This window comes from Colletes gigas, unplaced genomic scaffold, assembly GCF_013123115.1.
Source record: "Colletes gigas isolate AHSC1104 unplaced genomic scaffold, ASM1312311v1 Colletes_gigas_Sc00035, whole genome shotgun sequence".
Taxonomy (NCBI): Eukaryota; Metazoa; Arthropoda; class Insecta; order Hymenoptera; family Colletidae; genus Colletes; species Colletes gigas.
This window is the reverse complement of record NW_025106664.1, coordinates 492,853-510,410: the sequence shown is the minus strand read 5'-3', so window position 1 is coordinate 510,410 and position 17,558 is coordinate 492,853. Positions and strand designations below refer to the sequence as shown.

The following is a 17,558-nucleotide window of genomic DNA, read 5'->3' as shown; positions in this document are numbered from 1 at the left end:
ACTTAGATTTTTCATATTATGAACAGGTAGAGAGTACAAAGATGCGACAGCTATGTAGAGTGGATCTGAATTTGTAAAATTTTGTAGCATATTAAAAGCGTAGGTACGGTTGGGAATATCGTATACCTGATTTAAATATGTTCTTCAAATTCCCGACGATTAAGATCGTTCTTATATATTTTTTTTTTTTTTTTTACTTCTCCGTCTCATTTGTTGCTTCTCTAGCTTTTATTTAAATGTAACGTTGAAACGTTCCTCGAATTGAATTTTTTAGGCCAGTGGAGCTAAGGTAACTTTCGCATCGAGCATGGAATTATTTGTTTTCTTTTAATTAAGCGCAGAGTACATTGTATATGTATATTCTGTCTTTTCGTACGACTTAAGGTTATAATAACGTACCAAAAGTAATGTACGATTTTTAAAGTGACAATTGTGCGTCGCCAAAATTCTATACATACCAGGGAAACCCGAGGAAGAATCGAGCGTGAAGTTTTTGAGTTAACCATAACGACGTATATAGTGGTTTTTGAAACATTTTACCGTACACGGTATGCGTTGTAAAATTGTAAATAAGCGATAGGGACTTCAATTCATTGTTGGATCAATTTTCTTTTAACATCTTGAAAGAAATGCATTTAGCGATATTTCAAAATATTTTGTATCCTGCTTAACCGTGACTCCATTATTTTTGTCACGGGTGAGTGTATTTTTTTTCCTTTTTTTTCTTTTTCAATTGGCTGCGTTGCAGAGAGAAAAAAAGAAAACAAGAATATATTCTGACAAAGTAAACACGCGTTCAGAGGTAGATTCGAAACCTGCAAATAAAACACGATCGAGCATCATCTTTTTTACAAACTGGTTTTACAAACAAGTATATAGCGTAGCTTTGTCTCGCGCAGACGTGCTGCGTGGTAGGATGTTGCTTTAAGGTGTACAAAGGCTACTCTTCTTTTTATAAAACGCAAAATGAACAAAAAAAAAAAAAAAGGAAGAAATTGAGACGTGGGACCAATCTGTATTTTAGAGCCTGTCTTAAGTTTAATATGTAAGTTTCTTCTTTCGCGTTGAATTATCTTGTAAGATTTCGTTTAAAGGACGCCTTTCCCTTTCCCCTTCCTTCTTTTTGTATAGATCCTGTAAATATCTACTTTTTCATTTCCAAATAAACGCCCGATGGCTTTCGAATAGATGTTTAAGTTTAAATGAAAAAAAAATGAAAAAAAAAAATGAATCTAGCCTTTCGTAGACTAATGTATAAAGCAACTTCGTGAGCTTTTGATACTTTGGTCCAGAACCGTAAAATCACGTTGTTGCTTTAACGATTTAATGTAGGTAGTCGCGAATTTTGTTGCGTTATCTGATCTCGACGAAGGGGTGGACCACCGCCCTTAAGAAACTAAACGTTCTCCTGTCAAGTATTTCTCACGGTACAATGTTCAGTAAACCTGATAACTTTTATCCTTTGAAATGCTTCTGGTGTTAGCACCTTGGCTCGTGTATACCTTGAAGAATGCCATAATAATAATAACGATGTGGACATATTTTTTAAATGCATTTTAAGGAAGAGGTGCTGCGCAAATCCGATAGTAAATAAATTCTTGTAACAGAAAAATTCTTACCAAGAAAGTGATCACCTTCAAGCAACTGAATCCTCGTTAAAAAGAATTACCATTACAGTAAAAGTATTCGCATTGATTATCTGTAAGCTGTACAACCGGTGATACGTCTGAATTTTTCTTCATAGCATAATAAGGGTATTGAATTTTTTCAAAAATCATCGTCTTCGGCAAAATTATTTAGGAGATTATTGAAACTTTTTGAGCGGAGAATCCAATTGATCTCTTTCGAGTGAAATCGAAGTACTGCCCTTTGAAAACCAAAATTGTTAGCAATAATAGAGAATCGAGAAACTTTGTTAAGGTAGAGGAATCGTATTAGGGAGAAATGTACACAAAGTATTAATTAATTAACATTCAAATTGTACATTTTTTAATTTATTCTTTGGTCGGATGATCTCTCTATAGCCATAGAGACATGTAAAGACTTAGAATGTGAATAAAAAAGTGTATCGTAATATTAAATGAATCAATACTAGTACTATGAACTGTCTTTAAGAGAATTGAGGTTGCGAGGATGGTGTTTCTTTTTCATATTATTTTAAATTCTTACTGTAACAACCTTGCGTACGATAAACGGGAAGAACCAACCACCCTGAAATGTCACTGCCACCTCCTATGGTTATTGTTAATTATACACGATCGACTAGAACTGATACAAGCATTAAGCTCCTTTATTTACTTTACATGTTACATGAAGAAGTCTTTACTATCATCCTTCAGTTGCGAGACTTGTTTAAAAACGCGTTAATGTCATAAGTGCAGAAAACATATGCATCCCGATGTTAATGATTACTTAACATTTAAAAAAAAACAATTAAGCAATTAAATACAATTACTCGTTACGTTTGATTTCTTTCTTTCCATGAAATTCGATCATTGAAATACAGTTTCCGTTTTGCAAGATAAAAAAAGATGTATCTATGGAGAAATTAATTTTTTTCTAGCAGCTGAAGGATCAATAATTAATTTACAAGTAAAGAAACGAGATGAACACTGTACGTAGGCACAAATAGTATCCATTGCGATGAACATTGATACGATCGATCAATCAAAGAATCAATCTTGCAGAATCTGCGTTCCATTTCAAGAAATATTAATCTTTAACATTGTATAGACATAGAAGGTCGAGAGACTTAACATTCAAAAATTTGACGATTGTTTTCACGGAGGCAAAAAATTTTAATCTAATGTTTTATTATGTGTATCGTAGAGTTACAAATTTCAGTTTTGCAATTTCGGTGATTCAGATTGTTTATAAATAAAGGGTCAATGTCCAGAACCCGATAAATACCGTAACATCGCCACGGAAGATAATCTCCTGCAAATGATGGCAATTTGTAATCCGTAATTAAAAGTAAGATATCATGTAATAAGAATGTAGTGTAGTTTTTGTACCTGTTTGTAATATTTCTATACAATATTATTAATGTATCTAGATGTAACGTTCGTGTAGATGCAGCAGAGTAATTTGTAAGAATAATGTATATGTGCAATGGGAAGTTTCAGTAATAAAATGTTGAGAACTGTATTTTTTTATTTTGCTGTTTTGGCGCTGTAACATATTCAAAGATTGCATCGTACGATCACGAATGAGGTATACGACGTCTGTGATACGATCGAAGGCATCGATTCCTTCTATTTGAGGATAATACAGAGCATGTTAGATGCATTTTTTTCAATTGCAGGATTGAGACGCTATATGATACAGCTCATCAGCAGATTGTGGCGACATCTGCCGTACTCGCCAATAGAGGGATATGCATTACGCTCTACTTTAACTTTTCGTTTGTCCTCATAACATTACAATTATTGATACAGTACTTGGAAGGAGTGGTTTTATTTTATACTTTTAGCTGTGTTTTTATTTAATTTTTATTTTGTAATTTTTTTCGCGAAATCTAACCGAAAAGATGTGTAATAACGAAAATGATCAACATAAAACCTACCAAGAAGATAGTAGGATCCCTTGTCGATATGGAATTGAATGTTACCAAAAGAATCCTGTTCACCACAAAATATACAAACATCCACCTACAGAACACGTTGTACGAATTCGTAACTACTGTTCATATTTTATTTACAACATTGCACTACGTGCATGTTTTACTGTTAATTTTCTATTAACGTTTGTAACCTACGTTTTACTTAAGAATTCTCTATCTAAATTTTTGCTTTAATAATTTGTAGAAAAAGCAAATTATTACAAAACATTCAAAAAAAAGGAAAACGCAAGATGACAGAAAGACGAAAAAAAAGAACAGCAGTGAAGTATTAAACGATTCTCAGAAGAAAAAAGTGCAGAAGATACACGATAATATGACTGATGAAAGCATTGTGTCCACTGTTGATAATACTGCAAACAATGATGATAAAAAAATCAAAACCACAGAAGATGTATCGAATTCTGAGTTGGCAGAGTCTGTAAACCATTCAGTTAATCGAATTACCATTACATCATTATTAAAAGATTGCAATATTAACATTGAAAGTGGCAAATTACTTCCAAGTGATGCGCAAACAGTTATTTCATGCTTGTTTCTCACTGAAATGCCAGAAGATTTCTTTCAATTTTTTGAATTTTGTAAGAGCATTTCTAAAACGGATCCTTTGAATGCATTAAAAAATCTTCAATTGCAACTTGTGGGTCCCTATGATGTGTTCAAGGATGATTTTTTAAGTTCTAATGTTAGTGATAAAAAAGCATTGCTGAGGCACTGGAGATATTATTATGATCCAGCAGAATTTCAAGTAAGAATATTAAATATCTTTCTTTGTTATCTAAACATTTGTGAATATTTACACAATTCTTTTACAGACTGTTATTAAAATTGATGACAAAGATAATTTGCATTTTGGTTATTGGAGAGACGATAGTTTGGAGAAGCCTGTGTTCGTAGCAAAGAACAAAGCAAATGTAAATTGTATAATTGAACCTGTTGCGGAAAATATTTTTGGCTCTGTCAAGTAAGAATTCTGTTAATTTGGAATAATTTTCAAACCGAATCTATTCAAGGAGCATTACAATTGATATTTTTAACTAATCATTATAGCATATATATAGAAGAGAAACTGAAACTGGCTAATCCATTTCAAAAGATCCGGATAGCACAGCTACATCAAAAGCTGAGAAACTATGCCAAAGAAAAGAATATAACATTGGACAAACAGACAAATAGTATGCTGGTTAGAAAGAAGGAGGTTGTTGCAAGTACTTTTCACAAAGCTGGTATTGTAGTACCATATGACAGCAAAACTGAAATAGGATATAGAGACTTAGCTGTAACTAATAGTAAGTTGCAACTGAAACAAACTTTTGTTCAACATTTATGACTTCGTTTACAGTATATAACTGATTTAATTTAATCTGTGTATTTTAGACGAATTAGATAAAATATTGAAACAAATAGAGCAGGCTTCAACGTCGGAAGCGAAGAAACCACCGATGTCGAAGCTTGAGGAAGTAATAAGGTTGGCAACGATCGCCGCTGACGAATGTGATTTCGGCACATGCTTAGAATTGGGCCACGATCTTTTCTCTTGCGGTGTTCCTTTTGTTCAAAACAAAGCGTTAAATATGCTTTCTGTCGCTTACAATCTGTTGCAGAGACCGCAGCTATTAGAAATAGCTCGGGCTCATTTAGAAGATAGGAGACGCGGTTCGAACTTAAGTGTCCTTTATTAATTATTGTAATTTGGTTAGGGATGTGCAAGATCCCGGACCTGAAATGATCATATTGAATCTTTTAAATGTGAATCGACCTGATTTTATCTTAGCTACATGAATTGTTGAAATTTTCGGGATTCTGCACATCCTTACTATTGACTAAAAGGAGAATTATTGAAAATATTAGAATGATGATAATTACGGTTTATGAACATAAACAAAATGCATTGTATTTTTCATTTTGTATAAAAAAAAAAAGGAAGAACATTTTGTAAATGATATTGATAACATTCATTTTTATATTTGTTATTTAATAAATATTTATTATTTGTACATTTCAAACTTGACTTCACTGTGATAAGTTTTACACGCCATCTCTATCCAAGACTAATGATACTGTTCTTTCTTAAGACTAGGGTTCAGAGATGTCAGACGGACATGTGTCAGTTTGCCTTTGTCGATTCTCCGAAATTTTATGAGTTCACGTACAGTCCTCCGCTGACTTGAAGTCTCCCAGAAGGAATGCTCTTTGCCCCTGTGCCGTCCAGCGAGATTTCAAGTTAGCGGATTACTGTACATACGTGTGATCTGGCATAGTTAAGAAAGTAGAATGAGGTGACCTCGGTGCACCCGGGGCTCCATCTCTGCTAGGGTAACACCGTGTGACTCACACGAGCGGTTCGTTGACGTTGCGTTTCTATGTTTTTCCTTATTTAGCAATTAAAACAACGAAGACAGACAAGACCGGCGTTCCTATGTTTGCTTGGTTGTTTCAATCGCGAGCAAGGAAAACCATAGAAACGCACCGCTCGCGTGTGACTGTAGGCTAAGTGACAAACTCCACGTTACACGATAACGATATTTCACGGCGTTACCCGCGGCGAATGAACGCAACCTCAAGGTCTAGCAATGAACAGAGCACGATAGGTACGGATGAGGAAGAAGTAAAGAAATTATTCAGGATGAATCGCACAAGAGAATATGGTATCGCGATTTTGTTCCTGGTCGGGAAGTGATCTTTTAATTGTGAACTCAAAAATGTCTTGACTTCGATTCACAATAAATAATCTACGATCGTGCGAGAATGAAATTAAAAGGAAATTAAGCAGAATCACGAGTGCCAAGGGATATTGTTTCTATGGTTCTAGTTCGACGTGGTCGACGACAATCATTCAAACGTTCGCGATGGAAAGCAAAAGCTGCAACAATTTTATAAGCTACGTGGGCCTCGAGGAACACGAGATGCAGGTAATTGCCAGCTGCGTTTTCATGTAAACATTAGGACATAACCTCAATTGCAGATATTGTAAATATCTTTCTTTGAAATGCACGGTCCGTTGATATTTTGTACAGCCACTGGGTTCTAGTCGACGTAATTCTTTGTCCGAAAACAATATCAAGTTACTACCTGGTGAGATTTTCATCACTGGAGCAAAAAGTGTTCTCATGTTCTCGCCCGTCAGCGCTCTGAAGCAAGGAACGTCCGGCATCCTATCGGTCACAAATTTTAAGCTTACATTTATTACAACCGACGACACAAGCGGAGAAGTAAGTAAATCTTAAATACGATTTAACTCATTGTTTTCTTAACACATCGCTGTTTAGAATTGTTTGTTAAATAATGAATACAATTTAAAAGAAAGGATATTTTCTTTACAGGATGTAGCTCGTCAACAGAATCATCTTTACGGATATATGGATACATGTTTAACAAACATTGAAGATATTTATATAACAGAAGGTGATAAGAAAAGGAGACTGGTACCTGGCAATACTGTACCATCTAAAGTAAAAGGGATATTTATTATTTGTAAAGTAATTATTCATGTGTATACTATTGACAGCATAATATTTAATATGATGCATTACTAAAAGTGTATGATACATTATGAATTTTAGAATTTACGAACATGGTCCTTTTCTTTTAAATTTTCACCCATTGGAGACGGGCAAAAGCTGTTGCGGGCACTGTTACATCACGCTTTCCCCAGTAGACACCAATTATTATTTGCTTATGATTACAGGTTGATATCTAGTACAATTCATAGAAAATGTGCCGAATAATATATCTAAAACTAATTCATTTTTTCTATTTCCATGTTTCAGAGAAGCGTACTATAGCAGCCTTGATAAAGGTGTTCGTTTATTTCGAGACTTGTCAGATTGGATTAACGAATTAGAACGAACTATAAGTAATGAGAAACATAGAAAATTTTGGAGATTGTCTACTGCTAATGTAGACTTCAAGCTCTGTCGTAGGTAAATGCTGCGTTCGATAAAGCCTCTATTTACGCTTCGAATAATGTGTAAGAGAGCAACAAATTTATTTACAGCTTGTCACGGTATATAATTGTACCCGCATCCATTACCGATAGTCAGCTAATGGTCGCAGCTATGCACTTCCAAGGCAACCGTCCACCAATTTGGTCTTGGTCGAGCATACATGGTGCAGCATTAGTTAAAATGTCCGAGCTTTCGCTGTTGGCTACTAAGAGAATGCAAGAAAATATTATGTTTGAGAACGTTCGCAAAAGTCACCCACGAAAACGGGAACCGGTTGTTTTAGAATTAAATAAACACGTTAGTGTAAAATTTATAGCTGTAGCCTTCTCAAAATTTGCTAATCTGTGCTCCCCAGGTGAATTTCATTTAGTACGCCGCAAATACGCTCAAAGTACAAATATTTGACAATCTTACGAACTCTGCTCATTTCAGAAAATATTAGGCAATTCTGGCTGCAGGATAATAATTTCTATTCATTGGTAGAGAATACGAAGTGGTTAAAGTGTGTATCATATTGTTTGCAAAAAGCTGTTGAAGCTTGCGAACACCTTCATCTAGAACGTTCTGTTATCTTACAAGGTAATCACAATGTACTGCTCTTTATAATTCTCATTTTAAACAGATTGATTTTCAGAAGGTGCTGGCACAGATATATGTTGTATTGTATCGAGCTTAGTCCAATTGCTACTGGATCCTTATTTTAGAACCATAAATGGGTTTCAGTCGTTGTTGCAAAAGGAATGGGTTGCCGGTGGACATCCATTCTGTGATAGATTAGGTCATATTGCTAAGAGCAATTCGGAAAAAGTGTGTTAAATTCAATCGTAAACAATAATTGCTTTCTTGGTTTACGAACTTTAACGCGCAAAATTCTTTTCTCTTTCCATAGTCTCCGCTGTTACTTCTATATTTGGATTGTGTCTGGCAATTAAGTCAACAATTTCCCGGAGAATTCGAGTTCACGGAAACGTACCTGACAACATTGTGGGATGCTGCTCACGTTTCAATTTTTGATACGTTCATTTTTAATTGCGAGAAAGATCGGGTGGCGGCAGCTACAGTAAGCTCTTCAAAATACTACAGTATTCTTCGTTGAATGAACGTGCAATTTTAAGAATAAAATATTTTTTAGGAACCAAGTAAACCTCTTCTTGTTTATCGGAGCGTCTGGGACTGGAGGGAACAATTCAGCGAACAGGACATTTTACTGTTCTATAATCCTCTATACAATTTTTGCGAATCTGACGCAACAAAAAAGACCATAATAAAGCCCCGGTATAATATAGCTAGCTTAGAATTATGGACACAGTGTTATTTTCGTTGGATACCCGCTTTGGAAATCCGTAACGGCGGACATAATCACATAGAGCTTTACGCAAGATTATTACGAAATGACGTGAATAAGTTGAAGATGTGCATAAATGGTAATTGCAGTTCACCGGTCGACAAATCGAACAGCTATTCCGTTCAAATGAATATTGATAGTTTTTATCCGTTCTCGAATGAAAAGTCTGGAAACACAGTGAGCGCGCCAATCATGAATAGCTCCACTTTAACTACCGAAAGCTTGTTAGACGCACAGTCTTTGATAACTACGTCCGATTGATGTACATATTACGGTAATATTCATTCGTGATCCGTTAACGTAGAGAAGGATATTTCTTGCAGTTACACAAATTCTTCCTATCTTTTCGGTATCAAACTAGAGCTGAGACTACTTTGTCGAATTTTTTATATTCAAACATTCGACGAATAAACCTCGAATCCTTAGCCATTCGAATAATTGAATATTTTGTATATTGATTAAATATCTGGATATTCGTAGCATTTGAATAATGCGAAAAATTGAAATTTTTAAGTTCGTTACTTTTTTGTTTAAACTTAATTTTCTATTCAACGATCGCAATGGTAGTATTCGAAGTTTATTCAGAATATTTGAATAGTCCGTTTTCTATGTCAACTTGCATAGCATTTTCCCGAAACTAGCGGCCACTTTTTCTCTGTGTATTTAAATTGTAAATACGAATCGAATCTTGGCGAATGGTTAAACCAGTGCGTTTCATAAATTATTACTACCCTTCCATGTTTGGCTCATTCGGTTTTCCTTGAATTGATACGATTACCAGTAACGAGGATACAAAGTTTTTCTTTTGTACGTATATCGCATTGTAAAATAGCGGAATTAAAGAAAACTGATATTTAATAACACTCTGATGTTATAACTTAAATAACAATAAAACTATTTTTTGTAGAAAAAGTATAGTGACATTTTATTTATTTTAATTACCCACAAGCTTGAAAAAATTCAATCTGCTGAAATGTTTGAACAGTTTGAATAAAAATGTTACATTCGCTCCTAAACTAGCTTTTGCTCAGAGCTTTGATCGGTTGAATATTGGTTCAAAAGATTCGTTAATAGATTACAATTCATAAATTTGTATTTGTGTATATTAATACAAACTCAAAATTATAAGACATATTTTCCATGTTTTTTATTTACATTCCCTTCTGCTTTTCCCATTAATTTCTTAATTTTTATAAATTCTAAAATTTTATAATCCCTTATGTGGTCCGATAATAATATTCATGTCAATAAATCATACAGTGAAAGTGATACAACTGTTTCGGTATTAATATACATTTGGGGTTCCCCTACGGTCGACCACTCTCCCGTAAAGCGCCATCGTGCGGCCATATACGCGCCACACTTTATAACTGCTCCAAATATTATTCGAATCTAATTAATATCTAATTAACTTCTTCATCCATTTTTCTACACATTTTTTCATATAAAGCGATAAGTATTTTAATCATAGCGCTAAAAATTCCGAAGTATCTGACAGTTCAATTACGCCAAATCTGGCCACACTGTTGCAAAGATAAGAAAAAGATAAAATGGGAGTGAGTCAGAGAGACTGAAAACGAGCGAGAAACGATACAAGACAGATAAAACACAACCTGAACTATCGCGTGTAAAGTCTTCCGAGTGGTGGAATGACGTATATAAGAAGCGTTTCCACGTGATATTAAAAGTCAATGGCCTTTGGTACAATTATGTCGTCACACTTCTGTCTTAGACATTTTCACGCAATTTACTGTCACGATACTGGGTGACATCGGATTATAACACTGCCAATTTTTAGTTTTCACGGTGACCGAAGTTATGTCCTTTTTTATCGTGGCACTAAAAAATCATGATTTACAATAGTTTCATGTGAAAAGGCACCCTAAAGATTAATGAAGAATTGGCGAGAAAAAGGCAGGAAAGGTGGGAAGAAGAGAGAAGAAGTCCGAGAAAGGCGTGCAATCGTCCAATAAAACGTGCTTCGTACTTGCGTTGACGTTCATTTTTGAACAGCTCTTATTTTACGTTACTTTTATACATTATCTCGGTTGTACTGATATTTCTTTTTAAATTATGGGCGAGAAACAGACTGAATTAAGACATGTTCAAAGTGAAAAGCAACACGAAGAATATCAATATTTACATTTAATTGGCAAGATCATTAAAGAAGGAGCGAAAAGGGATGATCGCACTGGTGTGGGAACATTGTCTATTTTTGGAGCCCATATGCGATTTAGTTTAAGAGACAGTAGGTAAACTTAACTTACGAATGAACAGAACAATTTGTATTTCTGTAAGAAGTAACATACCCTCCTGTAATTAAATATAGTATGAGATTAAGATAATCGATTGTAGGTATATTTCCATTATTAACTACAAAACGAGTATTTTGGAAGGCAGTAGTAGAAGAATTGTTATGGTTTATAAAAGGGTCAACAAATGCTAAACTATTGTCAATGAAAAATATTCATATTTGGGATGGAAACAGCTCGCGTGCATATTTAAATTCATGTGGTTTCACTGATAGGGAAGAAGGAGATTTAGGACCTATTTATGGATTTCAGTGGAGGCACTTTGGTGCAAAATATGAAAACATGCATACTAATTACAAGGGACAAGGTAAATCACATGTTATATGTAAAGTTAATGATCACTACCTTGACATATTTTTTTATGTATGCAGGTAATGACCAATTGCAAGAAGTAATAAACAAGATACGAAATTCTCCAGAAGACAGAAGAATAGTAATGACGGCTTGGAACCCAACTGACATTTCACAAATGGCCTTACCTCCGTGCCATGTCTTTGTTCAATTCTATGTGAGTAACGGTGAATTATCCTGTCAGCTTTATCAAAGAAGCGCCGACATGGGTCTTGGAGTGCCATTTAACATAGCATCTTACTCGTTATTGACATATATGTTGGCTCATATTACTAATTTGAAGGTAAGTTTCTACAAAGGGAGTCGTATGAATTTTTAACAGAAACTATATTTCTTCTTTTACTTTTAGCCAGGTGAATTTATACATACAATGGGTGACTGTCATGTGTACCTTAATCATATATCTGCGCTTGAGGAACAAATTAAACGTGAGCCGAAACCATTTCCACGTTTAAAAATAGTCGGGAACGTTGAAAATATCGACGATTTTGTAGTGGAAAATTTTGAATTGATCGGATATGAACCGCATCCAAAAATTTCAATGACAATGGCCATTTAAACAAATACAGTCACATTACACCAAAATGAACTACCGTTTATTCGATTCAAGTTGATTGCTGTTAAGAAAGTAAGCATCTAATCTGTCTTTGAATTGGTAAATGAATATAATTCACTGTGTGTTATAATTTCTAACCGCATTTATACTTTATTTTCTAATAAAAATTATGTTTTTAATAAACTCGTATCTTAGTAATTGTACATATGTGTATATATATATATACATATATTTATGTATAATATATATATATATTTCAATTTTTTTCAGTACCGGTCTCAAATGTGGTCCATACGTGTCTGTTACAGCTTTACATTACGCGAGTGTATATTATTCATCAAATTTTGTATTACAGAGAATATCGCGGGAAAAAAAAAAACACATTTTGATGTAACTGACAAGCATGGACGCTAAAAGGCCTTATGTAAACAATTTTCAAATCTAACAAAATTACGTTACTTCTATACAGTATTTAAATCCAGTACTTCCTTAAATCATGTAAATATCTGTTGGAAATATTGTTTCTTGTGTCACTAGCAGAAAATCATTCTATTATTTAAAGCAATATTTTAAATGAATATGTTATATTCACTTACTTGATTTAAAATAATTAACAGCATTAAAAAGAAAAAAAAATTTAAGGGAAGTCTCTGGATATCAGGGGCTAGCACATCTGTACATCGTTAGATTGTGAAGTACTTAATTGATGCAGTTGTTGAGTAACCGCTAGGGTGCCACATTCATTCACCGCAATAATCACCCAAATGATGTCTAAAGAGAAGAAAAAAAATTATTTATGCGATAAAGACGATCTTGACACAAAATCATTACAAAAGCAAATATACTTACCCCCGAAATAGGAACCTGTTGATGTCATCATCCTCCATTTACTTTGATATACACCGTTAATGGGAGGGCTTGTAAGATCGACGCTTATTTCAGCCGTTTCTTTGGGACCTAAAGATGGAACTGGTACTCTTGTACATTCTCCCATTTGTACTCCTCCTGTATGCTGTAGACAAATCTCAGCAGGCCATGCTTCTGTACCACTATTTCGTACGTGCCATGATTTTCGAAATTTAGTATTAGGTGGTACCGATTCTCCTTCGCCAATAGTACTATCACATATTAGTGCCATACAAGGGAATTTGAATGGAGACTCAAAGTCAAAATAACTACATATAGCTGCCTGGAGATTCCTGCAATTGCATAGAAATTACTTTTAATAATAATAGGAAACAATAAAGTCAATAAATCTTTACAGCTATTAACAAAATAAATGTATTGACAAATGCTTTCTAAGAACATTGGCATAGCATCGACCAGTGAGTTGCTACTTTCTTTGTATCATTACAAGAATATGTTACACTCAAAATAAACGGAAAACTTCTTTACTCTCAGAGCCTATCAAAGATTTCGAAATTCTCTGTACCCTGTTTCCAACTTAGTTACACTTTAAATAACGTTCGTTCAACGAATCAAAAGTTTGACCGATTACAAAAAACAACCAGTGAATGAAGTCGAACGTAGAAGCGAATGAATTGCGTTCGCGAATACAAACTGTCAACAGTATCCAGTTAGAGTCCGAGGTGAACATCATGTAAACATGGCGACGTTAGGGTTAGGTCGAACGACGAAAGTTGGTCATCGGTAAGAACGACATGTGAAAGGGACAGTATCTCACCAGTTATTCATATCGAGAAAGAACGTAGCAGTGGCTTCGTTCAGCTGGCTGCCAGCCAGCAGCTTCTGCAGCTGCTTCACCAGATCGTCCTTATCGGTGGTGCCTAGACAGCTGAACTGGCGCAACAAATGCTGGTCCAAATCGTTATCCACGTTCATGATGCGCTCCCTTAATCGTTCAGTGCCCCATGTAACGTAACTGTCAATGTACACGCACCTTCTTAAACACGTCCCTATATCCTCTTAATCTTTAACTGCAAATTTTAAATGTCATTCTTCGTGACGTTCGTCCGTGCGCAGCGGGTGCATGTATCCACGGTACACTCTGTACGAGAAACACGCAAAACTCGAAGATCACTTCCGTACAGTCCGTACAGTCGAGGTGAACTCACTCGTCTTCCGTTCCCTTTGTGACGTCCGTCACCTTGACCTTGGCACACCGCAGATACCAAGTTTTTGTAGCTGATAAACTGATATGTAAAAACTTTGCAAGAAAAGTGAACATACATAAACTCGGCTCGTCCGTTTTTACGTCGTATTCCTACTTCTATGTATTACGGGTTACATGCGTACAGGGATCGTTGGTTTTATCATATCAGTTTTTGATTTTTTCGTTACTTCAAAACACATTTGAAGTGCGCAATCATAGATCATAGTTTCGGGTTTAACGTATCGCCACCAATATTTATATTCTAGAGATAGGAAACGTTCTAGTTCATTCGCTGGCGCATCGAACTTTTATAATTCTTAAACTGTACTATTCTATTCAGTATAAAGTATCCAATGAAGTTTATAATGAACGATAGCAAAAAATGTTATCCGCTGAATTTTTATAGCAAATATCAATATCAATACGTTTATTAATTATATTGTTGAAGAATTAATCAATATGATTTATTAGAAAAAAATAATATTACAAACATTTTAGAATAATTTATAGTCTCGTTTGTGGAGCTGATGTTATAACATTTTAAATACATAAAATATTACGTATTGAAATCTTTACCCAACTCCAAGCCTAAATTATACAGAGTGTTCGGCCACCCCTGGGAAAAATTTTAATGGAAGATTCAAGAATCAAAATAAGACGAAAATCAAGAATACCAATTTGTTGATTGAGGATTCGTTAAAAAGTTATTAACGTTTAAAATTACGCCTGTAGAACTGCAATCTGCGAACAACTGTGTACGCGTGATAGTGATTCTCACTCAGAAAATTGTAAGGCTGTCGATACGTCACTAAGTAGAGTTTCTCATGCTGAGTGAGAACCACTATCGTGCGCACGCAGTTGTACGCAGATTACGTATCTACGGCGCAATTTTAAACGCTAATAACTTTTTAACGAAGCCTCTATCAACAAATTAGTATTCTTCATTTTCGTCTTATTTTGGCCCCCAGAATCCCCCATTAAAATTTTTCCCCGGGGTGGCCGAATACCCTGTATACATACATATCAGTTAAAGAAACTTTTTTATTTTAGGTGATACAATAGTACCTGCTGCACATTTCTTGCATATTCGAAATACGGCACAAAAAGTGCAATGAACAAATCACAATAAATATTGTCCTGAAAAATACGATAAAATAAGATAAAATATACAATTGAGTAGGTACGTAGAGACTCGGCTTAGAGCAGTAGAAGCGTGAGCACGTGTGCATTTTAGCGGTAGCGTATGAGCGATTAAATTTAAGAAAGAGGCAAAAATAATATGAGGACATTTAAAGAGAGCGAAATAGCTTATAGGATTTTAGATATGGATACAGGAAAATCAATAGCATAGTTTTGAGGCAAATAAGTATGTAACAGACTACGGAAGTAAGGTTAGGAAAGTAACAAGCGTAAAACAAACCTAGTACCTACATTGAGCGGGAAAAAGGGAATAAGAGATAGTAGAAATAGTAGAAATGTAGATAATTAAATAAAAACAGGGAGCATAGGGAGTAGGAAAGATAAATAGAATAGAGTACTGGAAAAGAAAAGGAAAAGGAAAATTTAATCAAAGGGGGCAGAAGTTTAAAGACAAAAAAGAGACATGGAGGGTAATAAATAAATATAGTAAAAGAAAAGTAATTGTAAGTTATAGTATATGAAAAGAAAAATGAAAAAAACATTTCATGAATCTATTAGGAGGGAAGGAGACGAGGGAACTATCTACAAAAAGAAGAAAAAAGGAGGAGGATATGGAACCTGACCTCACAGCAGAAGAAATAGAATTCTGCATCTTTACAAATCTTAATTCTTAATAGACACAATAGATCCAAGGCACAGTCGATTGATGAAATATCGATGAAATATTTAAAAACTGAAAAACTTCGTATAGATAAAATAAAGTTTATAATACATTGAGGATCACATGAAGGATTAATGAAATGACGTTGTGATTACCAATTGGTAGAACGTGACGTTTTTAGTGTCACTCCACTAATCAGAAACTTAGCACCATAGGGATATGCACTGTGACTGCGACAGATTTAATGCTGCGTATGAACATTTTCAAATGTAAACAGGTTAATAAATTGCAAAACCACGTTTAGAAACTAATATTACAAAAATTGCATATAATAAATACATTAAAACAACATTTATTACTAGTCATTTTACATTTTAGTACAACATTGAGGCGATTTCCAATGATGTAGATATACATGCGCGGACATCCCTTCCATTACGGCCACAATCAGTGCGTGCGCGCGCATCGCACCGCGTAACACTTGAAATACGAAACAGAAGGCAGTCGCGGTCTGAAGTTGATCATGTAGATGTTCCAAAAACGTCTGATTGCAAGGTGATACCGTTTACAAAGTTGAAGTTCGTTGGTCGCGTACGAAAGCATCAATTAGGTGTTCGAGAACGTGCACACGTACAGTTTGCGATGAAACATCTCTGAGCCGTGTTCGAGTCGGTTACGTTTCTTTTGCCAGTAAACGGTGCCGGTAAAAATCGACGACAAGACAATTTTTCTTTCCCGTGGTGTAACGAGCACAGGCATCGATGAGACATTCGAAACCCGTGTACAGTCGTCTTTTCGCTGACAGCAGGACCTCGTGATGAAAGTCGGAACTCGTTTCACGACGGTTCGTTTTGTCGCGACAATCGTTGAATAATCTGCACAGGTTCGTCGCTATCGTAGAAGAAAGAATCGAGGTAAGAGAACACGTTCTATTACAATGATAAATTTGCGCGCGACACAATCGACATTAACGTTGGAAGAAATTAACGAACTTCCGAAAATTAAAATTTCGATCATTTTAACGGGAATGTTTCCAAAAACGATCGAGACTTTCGTATTTCTTAAATTTGACAGTGATTGTGTCACTGATTCGATTTCTCAAGATCTTTGCTCCGCGAGAAGAACTCCTCCTTTTTAAACCCTTATCTTTTCTTTATAGGGTTTTCACTTTGCATGATTTTGGAGATTATATTATACGTTTTTATTTATTTCTTTTTAATGCAATTATTTTGTCGTTTATCTTTTGGAGCCAATACACATACGTTGGCATCGTTTTACGACATAAGATTCGGGTACCCAAATGTTACACATTTTTGGTTTGGAGGTTTGGAGATTTGGATCACCACACATTAGTGTTCCCGATTTCTTGATATTTTTTATTTATTTTTCGATATTCTAATTCTCAACAAATTAAAAGAAATATTGTAATATATCTTTTTCTTATTCTTTGGAGTATTGGGCGACTAACACTACACTTTTCCGCAATATAACGAGAAGCGATTTTTTTTAAACAA

At 34.9% G+C, this 17,558-nt stretch overlaps 4 protein-coding genes across 8 annotated transcripts; 3 read left to right on the top strand and 1 right to left on the bottom strand.

Moving 5' to 3' along the window:
* The first annotated feature begins 3,387 nt into the window (after positions 1–3,387).
* Positions 3,388–5,539, top strand: LOC122402374 (histone PARylation factor 1). Its single transcript, XM_043405097.1, has 5 exons — positions 3,388–3,664; positions 3,807–4,367; positions 4,435–4,583; positions 4,670–4,908; positions 4,997–5,539. The coding sequence occupies exons 1-5, from the start codon at positions 3,530–3,532 to the stop codon at positions 5,299–5,301; spliced, it is 1,389 nt and encodes a 462-aa protein (XP_043261032.1). The 5' UTR covers positions 3,388–3,529; the 3' UTR covers positions 5,302–5,539.
* A 402-nt stretch (positions 5,540–5,941) lies between these two features.
* On the top strand, positions 5,942–9,806 carry LOC122402347 (myotubularin-related protein 10-B). Of its 5 annotated transcripts, XM_043405053.1 has the most exons (11): positions 5,942–6,210; positions 6,432–6,531; positions 6,637–6,831; positions 6,943–7,098; positions 7,183–7,307; positions 7,390–7,542; positions 7,617–7,921; positions 7,999–8,145; positions 8,201–8,373; positions 8,456–8,626; positions 8,699–9,806. In XM_043405053.1, exons 2-11 carry the CDS (start codon positions 6,469–6,471, stop codon positions 9,170–9,172), a joined length of 1,962 nt encoding a protein of 653 aa, XP_043260988.1. In that variant the 5' UTR covers positions 5,942–6,210; positions 6,432–6,468; the 3' UTR covers positions 9,173–9,806. The 5 variants fall into 5 exon arrangements, with proteins under 5 accessions (XP_043260988.1, XP_043260992.1, XP_043260991.1 ...); XM_043405057.1 differs by having other exon boundaries at positions 5,942–6,531; positions 6,943–7,071; XM_043405056.1 differs by having other exon boundaries at positions 5,942–6,531; positions 8,216–8,373.
* A 569-nt stretch (positions 9,807–10,375) lies between these two features.
* LOC122402322 (thymidylate synthase) lies at positions 10,376–12,198 on the top strand. The gene is made up of 4 exons (XM_043405016.1): positions 10,376–11,159; positions 11,267–11,530; positions 11,595–11,857; positions 11,924–12,198. Exons 1-4 carry the CDS (start codon positions 10,985–10,987, stop codon positions 12,131–12,133), a joined length of 912 nt encoding a protein of 303 aa, XP_043260951.1. The 5' UTR covers positions 10,376–10,984; the 3' UTR covers positions 12,134–12,198.
* A 194-nt stretch (positions 12,199–12,392) lies between these two features.
* Positions 12,393–14,262, bottom strand: LOC122402323 (protein ILRUN). Its single transcript, XM_043405017.1, has 3 exons — positions 13,815–14,262; positions 12,980–13,329; positions 12,393–12,901 (listed from the first exon to the last, which is right to left on the bottom strand). The coding sequence occupies exons 1-3, from the start codon at positions 13,970–13,972 to the stop codon at positions 12,795–12,797; spliced, it is 615 nt and encodes a 204-aa protein (XP_043260952.1). The 5' UTR covers positions 13,973–14,262; the 3' UTR covers positions 12,393–12,794.
* Positions 14,263–17,558: the final 3,296 nt, after the last annotated feature.